Source organism: Centroberyx affinis, unplaced genomic scaffold (assembly GCF_046629955.1).
Source record: "Centroberyx affinis isolate AG114_WGS23_722 - 3 ecotype Tasmania unplaced genomic scaffold, CSIRO-AGI_Caff_v1 ptg003971l_1, whole genome shotgun sequence".
Classification (NCBI taxonomy): Eukaryota; Metazoa; Chordata; class Actinopteri; order Beryciformes; family Berycidae; genus Centroberyx; species Centroberyx affinis.
The window spans coordinates 61,509-70,958 of NW_027281792.1; the positions used below are offsets into that span (position 1 = coordinate 61,509).

A 9,450-nucleotide genomic window follows, 5' to 3' on the forward strand; every position below is an offset into this window, starting at 1 on the left:
TGGCTATAAGGAGGCATGTTAAAGCCTTTCCTTTGTGGACCAAAAATGACCTTGTACGTCAGCAGGGCTGGAACAACTGCCCCGCACTTCCAACGTGTTTCTATAAATAGAGCGATGTGCTTGAAATCTGTACAAAAGGGCTGAAAGAATCACATTCCTCCATTTTCTAGACATCTGTAAAAAAAAGATTTTGTAATGGAGCAGAGGTGTGTACAGTTGAGTTGTTTGGAAACGTGAGTGGAAAAAAATACTACAACATCACTATACATTGTGTCAGGTGTACCTCTTTCCTCTGGAGCCTTTGTGTTCAAAGGTTGTTTTTTGTCTTGTTTTTGAGTCAAAAAAAATGGCTGTGGAGCTTTTTGGTTTGGAAAGCTCAGTCAGTGTCTTAAAGCTAGACGGTTGCACCAACGAGTCTGTTTATGCACCCTACGTGTGTTTATTGATTCTGTCCTGGCGTACGGCGAGATGCACTGCGGTTCCCCCTCGAAAACTCTGATTCATTCAAAGCGGGACCATCTTCACAAAAATAGGAAAGGACAGTCAAGGTTCCTGTTGACGGTAAAATGATTGACAGCTGGGAGTCATGGACGTTACGGAAACCTCCTGATAATTCCGGGTTCCGAACTCGGAACACCTCCGTAGTCCTGGGAACCATCACCATGGAAACACATGCTAAGAAAGGGGTATTAGGTTCTTCAGAAAAAAAATGGGATGTTATGTTTAAAAAAAAAAAATGCCTTTTTTTTCTCTTTCATCTTGATTCTTGAGAAAAAATAGGGCCATAAGAACATTGGGGATTAACATCTTTAGAGGGGGGTGGTGATCATTTTTGATTAGGAAGTTACACAATGGAGCTCTCCGGGTGTGAGCGAACGACGTCTTGATTCCTCACGTTTGGAGAGATGACTATAGATTTGAAGGTACACCAAAATATGCTTCCTCCTGATTTGTAATACCCTCATTATCTCTAATCTACATAATCAAAATAATGCAATGAGATGGTGTCTATGTAAGGGTGTGACTCTTCTTTAAGTCAAATCAACTTTGCACCCTTGTCTATACACAGCAGGACCTCACATCCTGCGATCATATCACTCTGGGTATCGCCCCCTTCCATTTCAAGGGAGCGATCAACTTTGGTATGGAAAATGCTTCAAGATACTTCTTCATAAAAACATCTATATTAGCCGGCTCCGTCGCTCCTTCTGATAACGAGGAGGACATTTATTACGGCTGATCTCTGCCTAGACCAGTCTATGTGCCCCCTTGCTCCCTCAGCAGCGCCCCCCCCTCCCCCGCCGCCGCGCCTCCTCGCCGCTCCGCCGTCAGGCCGTGCTGCAGGACACGGCGGAGGAGGAGACGCTGGAGCCCGAGGAGCCCGTGGAGGAGGGACGGCCCTCGTCCGCCCACTTGTTGAGGTTGCGTCGGCGGGCGTTCATGAAGAAGTTGCTGACAGTGGAGAGCTCCAGGCCCAGCTGCTGGGAGATGGTGACCTGCAGGTCCTTGGCGGGGCGGTGGTTCTCCCGGAAGATGGCCATGAGCGTACGCCGCTGCAGGTCGGTGAACACCAGCCTGGTGCGCTTGGGGCCCTGGTTGCGCTCCAGCTTGCTCTGCTCCTGCTCCTTCCGCTTGCAGGCTGGGGGGGGGGAATAAATTTTAAAAAAAGGGAAAGGGGAAATAGGTTAGCTAACAGACTGGCTGGCTAACTAGGACAAATGGATTAGCTGGGAGAAAGTGGATTTGTTGAAAGAAAACAGATTAGCTAAGCAACTTTGATTAGTTAAAAGAGATGAATCAGCAACTTGTTTCATTGTGCAGTAAAGGAATCAAGATGTTCAACCTATCACATCTTATTGCCACTGAGCTGCTGTAGGCTGCTTGGATAAAATAGATAACCAGATCCAGGACAAAACTCTGAAGTTATCCTCATGGTCTTGATTATGATCTTTTGGAAACAGTGTGTATGCTTATATGTATGTGGCCTGAAGACAGAGTGCAAAATCTGGTGCTGTCATCTATTTAATCCTGGTTATCTTTCAAAAAAATACTCAAATTTAAAATGACACTCATTTCCCCCATGAAACAGCTTCAAAGTTTTAATTTTGCATAAGGAAACAACCTGCACAGTGCTGGAAAAATTGAGCGAGGAAGCACATGAACCTAACAGCAATAATGTTAAGCCAAAATCCCCTTTTCTCTCCCTGCATTTTATTTTGCTCCTATGTAATTGCTTGCATCTTCACAATACTCCTGCAAATGATTTGTCAAATGAGGCAGCATTTAAATCTACTGCAGCACTCGTACATTCTGGTTTTTCACTCTGCAAATTCCTTTTTTTTTCCCGGTCAAAACTGCATTCCCCATTCAGAGGCAAATGGGAAAATAATACTGGGACATCAGAAAGGCCAAAGCGAGGGCCAAATAAACTCCAGAAACACCAAAGTACTCGCTTACAGAAACAAGACCTATCATGTAAACAAATGTATGAACATTTTAAAATAAGTGATTTGATTTGATTATTTTCCGTTGTGTTCATCTTCATAAACACATTAAGCGTAAATGAAATCACTGAAAATATAATGAAATCAGAGACTTGTTGCCTTATCTATCATCCATCTATTTCCTTTTCCCTTATTTCTACTGTGGTTCTCAAAAAATTATAACCATGCTCGTTATGTGTTGCTGAATTAGGTCAGTGCCAAAAGTTTGCCAAATTAAAAACTTTTTTCCCAGGCAGTGACCGGGGCGATGAAGTCTTTTGGTAAATTCTCATAAAGCCTGTGTAGCTTAGACTAACCACACAATAAAAAAAACAAGAGGGTCTGGGTTAAACACCACTGTAGCTGCTGGAACTTTCCCAATTATGGAATCAATATTTCCTCAAGAAAAATAGAAAGAAAGAAAAAAAAAAAATTACCCTGCAAAAAAAAAAAAAAAAAAAAAACATACAACAAAAAAATCCGAACAGTCAGTTTTGTGTGGGGAAAAAAAAATAGCCTGATGTGTGTGGGTTGAGCTGAGATCCATTTTCAGAATCAGACAGCATTTTGGAATTCAGGCTGCTGCTCTCCTCTGCATACCGCCGCCGAACCTTTTCACCTCTAACACGCTGTAATTCTGTATTTACAGGAAACACAACACCAACCTCTGCCTTTGTGTACCGAGCCAACCCCCCCCCCCACCACCACCACCACCACCACCACCCCCCCCCCCCCACCTCCTCCCTCTGTCTCTCTCTCTCTCTGTCCGTCCATCTCTCTCCACTTCCCCTCTTTCCCTTTGCCTTAGTGGACACTTCAACATCATTAGTTTCTCATAAAAGTCATTTACATGTGGCGGCAGGAGTGAGTAATAATCACTTTAGGGGGAACTAATTTATTTTCTATTAAAGGCGGGTTACGTCAGAGGTGAGTGAAACAAGCAGAGTCGGCATTGCCCAGGGTGTTTAGAAGCCCTAAGTGGACTAAAACATATTTGGGGGAGTCGTGTAATTACCTAAATGCACACTTTTAAGAGGTTTCAATCAGCAGTGTGCGGCTGAGGGATCGTTTTGCTGATGGTATCAAATGAGTTTCTAAGTGTAAGCATTGGTGCACGCCAGCACTCAAACACACACACACACACACACACAGACACACAGACTAGGGTTAGACCGATATATCGGAGCTAATACTGGGGTTTTATTAAATATCGGGCCAGTAGATGTCATTCGCTGTGCAGATATGATGGAGGCCTGACTACACTCTGTAAAACCTGCATTTTATTTTCACATTTAATCTATTAATTTAATTGTTCCATAACATTTTGTAAATTTGTTCACCTACTGCTCAAAATAATATCATTAGTATTGGTTTCAGTGGAGAGTTTTAGTATCCCATGATGGTCTAAATGCTGTTTCAGAGGCTTTTCCACAACTGATAAGAATCAAATTTTGGCATGAAAATTTAACATTTTTAAGACACAAAATATCAGCTGTTGGTGACTTTGGTCTAAAAATATCGGTATCAGCCTTCAAAAACGTACATCGGTCAAACCCTAACACACACCCAACCATATACACACACAGATACACGAACACACACACACACACACGCTACACACACACACACATTATATATATATACACCATGGAGGCTGCCTTTTGGTCTCAAAGCAGCACTGAGACGTTCAATTGATTGGCTTATATCTCCCCATTGAGAAACATCTCACACACCGAGGGCCGATGCTGATGTTTACTGTATGACCGGCACTTCAATACTCAACGCACAGTGGCAAATATCTCTCATTAGCCGAGCACTTGAGGAATAAGTGTGACCTTACTGCTGTCTTTTCCACGCGAGCGGCCATCACAACAGCAGCATGAGAGATGAGCTTCTGATTGCTCTGACATCCAGCTGAGTTTCTGAAACTTAAGCGCTGAATTGGACGTGAATAAATCTCGCTGCAGATTCCCCCATGCACATTCTCCTCCGAATCATTATCTGAAGGAAATGTTTGACTCGGGGATGCACTCTTGTCAACTGGAGATTACAGCGGCCTGTTAGCTTTTAGGCATCTACAGCTCGTTTGCATTTCTGAGAGTTATCGAACCGCGTCTCATTAAAATCCGAACAGGCCGAGATGTCAGAGGCATGTCAATATTACCACAAGTGAAATAAAATATTTTTTTTTCTCCAAATGCTGCATTTTTCACAGGCGTTATACCATCCCTACCATGTCGATATATAGAGAGGAGGGGGGGGGGGTGTTGCAGCTATAGATGGTGCACTCACTGCTCCATGTAGTAATGAAAGGAATGACATGATAGTGCTAGGTAGCTTGCTTGTACGGTGGATTTATGGGCTGTTGGAGGAGTCAGGGTGTCCTGCCGCTCTCTCTTCCTCCTCCCCTCCATCCCATCCTCGGCTCGCTCCCTCACCGACGATCATAACGCCGACCATTAAGTAAATGCTTCCTTATGCTGTAATCATGTGTAAAAGGCTCACAATTACCATGCTATAAATCCCTGGCACCGGGGCTACTCCTGCAGACATAAATATTCCCCTATAGGCTTCTTATGATCGTGGGAACAGCCCCTAATCATGATGTATGCCCCTGTCTCGTGTTGCTGAAACGTGATCGAAAGCCCTTTCCCTACCCCCCGGCGTCTGAACCTCCACCCCCCTCCTAGCCAGCCCCCCCCCCCCCGCCCCCCCCCTCTCCCTGTCCTCTCCCCCCCTCCAGCCCCAGCCCACCCCCTGCTGATTTCTTGGGCCAGGGGCTGATAGAAATTATTGATTAAATCTGTGCAGCTCAGACTCCTCGACCCACAGAGGCTGGTTAACCCCTTCAGCGCCGGAGTGGGGGGAGCTGCAACAGCCAGATAAAAAACAAGCCTGTTTGTTTGGGGAGGGCTGCGCCGCCGAGGCCACGTTGGCCTGTTTACAATTCCCGATATGCAAATGGCATCCTGTGTGACCTTTGAGCCTCGCTAGCCGAATGTGAACTGTATGCAGCGGCCGGACGGGGCTTTGTGGCTTTCATTACTGTGGGGGTGGTGCTGGTGGTGGAGCCGACACATAAACCGCATTGACCTTTCTTATTCATTTAGACCTTTAGTCAAGGGCTTCAGCCATCATCTTTAAAGTTATAGTCCCTGATCCCCCCCTCCCCTCGACTTAAAGTGTTGAAGCTCGGCTGTGTGGTCTTTATCCCGCTGCCCTGCCTTCTTCTCCCACTAAATCCTGATTGCCTCCTCCACAGCCTGAGGTTGGGCTGGAGATGCATCTCATATACAGTGCAGTAATCCACAGAGCATAAGCACGCAAACCACCAGAAAGAAAAGAAAAAAAAAAAAAAAAAAAAAGATACTGCGGATAAATCAGAGGGATCACCTCCTCCTGTGTTAGCACTTCAGCAACGTCTCCGCAGAACGAGAATTAAACGTGAAAACATGGCAACGGCTAAATTCCATAATTACGTCCAACGCTTTCGCCTCGGAGAAACTCTGCATAGCAACCCCCGATGCCAGAGAGATAGCAGGAATTATGAGAGTAACAGTGTGTTGCTGGCTGACACCGGCGTGCTGAAGGGCCTGCTATGTATTTAAGCGAGTGCTGCATTAAGGAGGATCATCTTAAAACTTGAGGCGTGAAGCAGAGAGCACTTGAGCTATCTTCAGACCGGGGAGCACAGGGCACCGCGCATTCTAATTCCAGTCTCGATTTGCCGATGCGGCCGAGGTGTGTGTGGGCAAGGCGTGCTGCTCTTTCCCATGGAAATCAATAGAGGCTTGTAATTAAACAAAAGGGGGTTGGCCAGGGGAAAAAAAACAACCCCCTCGGAAAGTAGGTTATGTAGAAAAGTGCCGAGCTGTCCAAATTGTGGCTTTGCCAAGAACTAAATATGCAAGTTTAGACTGTGTGGGAGAGAGAGAGAGAGAGAAGCATTGTCAAACGCTAGCACATTGGCAATGCCTTCTCTCTGTGTAGGGCCCTTAATTTTTTATGAGCATGATTGATCCGCTGCTTGGATTTTGAGCACTGAGTTGTTAAAATAATATCCGCGTCTGTAAAGATACAGAAACAAGGATACTGGAAAAAAACACCAAAAAAAACGAACTGAATGATTGACTAAAATAGGTTTTATCTGCTCAAAATAACAAAGGACTATTTCATCATGACAAAGATTAGGGGTGTGTGACAGGAAGAGGAATCTTGCATACAATGCGTTCGCCCAATGGGAGGATTAGATTCATCAAATGCATTACCTAAATCAACATTTATGTCGAATTACAGTAGAAACCCAGAGATAATTCATCTCTAGATAAGCGGTTTGGGTGTGATTGGTGTAACATTTTGCTGAACGGAGGATATACACATGTGCTCTCTCAGCCGAACAATCAAAGATCAATGATTGTGAGGGGATTGCAAGAGTGCACAATCATTACCTATGAACCCTATTGTGTTGTTGCGCTTAATCAGTTGAGCTGCTGACAGAGAGCGAAAAGCAGTGATCAACTGGGCTGGCTTACACACACGTACTGCTCACAGACCCCCGCAGTGAGCAGACCACTTGCAGATACACACACACACACACACACACACACACACACACACACACACACACTCGTCTCTGCTCATCTCATATTACTGTGTTCACTTGGATCTCTTTCTGTGCTTCGTGTATCAGATGGGTCCTCGGTCCCCATGGAGGGACAACACTGTAACATGGCACTGTACAGCGTGCTGTCTTGTCTTCAGTCCTTATCCCCCCAAGAATATCAAATGTCAAGCAGCAGATTACAGTGTGCCTTTCAAAAAAAAAAGAAAAAAAAAAAGAAATCTCTCTCCCTGGAAATCTGTCTAAATACTGCATGCGCCTCCACTTAGCCAATAATCTATTCTCTTTTTTTCTCCAGATATGAAGAATTTCACAAACCGCAAGGTGATGCCTCGGAGCAGAACAACAGAAACAAATGCCTCTGTTTTTAGCCCAGCAGTAATTGCCTCTGTGACGATGTTGATAAAAGACGTCTGGCAACAGCTCAAGACTAATTTGCATCAACTACCTTGCCAACTCAACTTCAGCCGCGCGCTGAGCAGATATAAATCACTGTTAGAATTAATCAATCGCTCCAGAATGGCATATCTGCACAAATTATTTTGTGGACTCAAAAGCGATTAAATTGCCAACCGCTGCTCACGCTGATCTTCATGGTTCATTTAAGAGGAGGGCAAATGTCTGTGGCTTTTCTGATTGTAGCTACTGTACAAATCAATAGGAGCTGTTTGGGAGCAAAGTAAACAAAGGGACTGGACATATGGCCCTTTCTTGCTCAAATTGTCCTCAATGCACCGCTAAGTTCTTATTATTTGGTTAGAGGCTGTTTAGACGATGTGCATGCAGTGGTACATTCATTGGTATCAAGTGGGGAAACATCAGTATGATGCTTCTGCTTTTCCTCACGTCTCCACCTGAGCAGCATACTGATTATTGGAGAGGAGAATTTTTTTTGGAAGACATGGAGAAGGAAGGTGTTTGGGGAAAACAAGGCGAGTGAGTGTGTCTGTTTGTTGTTGTGTGTATTCTGTGTGCATGTGTGTGTGTGAGTGTGTGTGTGTGTGCGTGAGAGGTAGATAGAGAGCAAAGGCAGATCTTACCCTCCAGCCGGAGCGAGGCCATTCTTTGAAACTCGGGCTCCTGCAGCCAGCGGGACATCCTCTTAAAGGTCTCGCGGCCGGACTTGAGCTTGCCCCAGGGCTTGGGGTTCCTCAGGAGGTCGGACAGCGTGCCCTGTGACCTACACAGCACCCTCTCGGCGAAGATGGCCTGGGGGATGCTGTACCTCTTCAGCTCGGTGATGATCCTCTGGGCCACGTCCCTGGTGTTGATCTCCTCTCCGGCCGCCCCGCCGCCGCCGCCCTGCACGCCGGGCAGCAGGCCCTCGCCGGGCGAGGACGAGGCCGACGACGAGGAGTGCGGGTGCTCGCCCATCTTGGAGGCCTGCTGGCCCGGGTGGTGGTGGGGCTGGTAGTGCTGGCTGTAGAGGTGAGGGTGGTGGCTCGGGGCGTGCTGGTGGGCCTCCATTTTGTTCAGCTGGTGGCCCGCTGAGGCGTCGCCCCCTCCGAGGCCCGGCGGGGACATCTCGCGCCCGAAGTCCGTCGTCCGGCAGAAGATGTTCCCCCCGTGGACTTCGTAGCCGCCTGGGAGCATCTGGCCCCCGTTGGCGTTGGGGCTGTTCCCCAGGCTGCCGTAGCCGTGCATGGAGGAGCCCAGGCCCGAGCCGGCGGAGGGCGGCGACAGACTCTGGGACATGGCCAGGTCCTTCCCGTACGGGTTGTAGAAGTTGCCGCCGAGGCCCCGGTCCTCCCGCATGAGGGTGAAGCTGCCGATGACGTTGCTGACGGGCAGGCAGGGGTGGTGGTGGTGGTGGTGGTGGTGGAACTTGTCGTCGAAGGGCTGCAGGGGCGTCAGGGTGGTGTAGGTGCTGCCGCAGCTGGACGGAGCGTCGCCGCCGTACCCCAGCGCCGACATGGAGTGGTCGAAGCCCGGCGGACGGTGCTCGGGCTCCAGGGACATGGACGGGCCCCCGAGGGACGGCCGGGGGAAAGCGGCCGAAAGGTCCCGCGAGTGCAGCATGGCCCGGCCGTCCTGGCTGTGGGCCAGCTCAGAGTGGCTGTGGAGGGACATCTCCCCTAGACTCCCATCCATTTTCTATTTCACCAAATAACCTTTTTTTTTTTTTTTTTCTTCTCGCCTCTGTATGTTGTTGTTGCTCTTTTTCTTGTTATTGTTGTTGTTCAACAGCAGGGCAAACCGTCTGGAAGGTCTCTTGTTACACGAGACTATGGATTTATTGATTTGTGAATGAATTGATTTCCGGGCTTATGGGGTGTCTAATTAATTATCTGATAAAGTTAAGTACTGTCTTCAAACTCCCTCAAACTCCAGGAAAACGTGTGTGCA

At 47.3% G+C, this 9,450-nt stretch overlaps 1 protein-coding gene across 1 annotated transcript; it reads right to left on the reverse strand.

The window, feature by feature from the left end:
• Positions 1-1,328: 1,328 nt before the first annotated feature.
• On the reverse strand, positions 1,329-9,195 carry onecutl (one cut domain, family member, like). Its single transcript, XM_071541927.1, has 2 exons — positions 8,145-9,195; positions 1,329-1,639 (listed from the first exon to the last, which is right to left on the reverse strand). The coding sequence occupies exons 1-2, from the start codon at positions 9,193-9,195 to the stop codon at positions 1,329-1,331; spliced, it is 1,362 nt and encodes a 453-aa protein (XP_071398028.1).
• Between the last annotated feature and the right edge of the window lie 255 nt (positions 9,196-9,450).

Excerpts from the sequence above, each read along its gene's own strand:
- onecutl (XM_071541927.1), bottom strand. The coding sequence starts at position 9,195 with ATGGATGGGAGTCTAGGGGAGATGTCCCTCCACAGCCACTCTGAGCTG. Across the intron at positions 1,640-8,144 it reads GGCCTCGCTCCGGCTGGAGG|CCTGCAAGCGGAAGGAGCAG; the intron begins GTAAGATCTGCC and ends CCCCCCCCCCAG.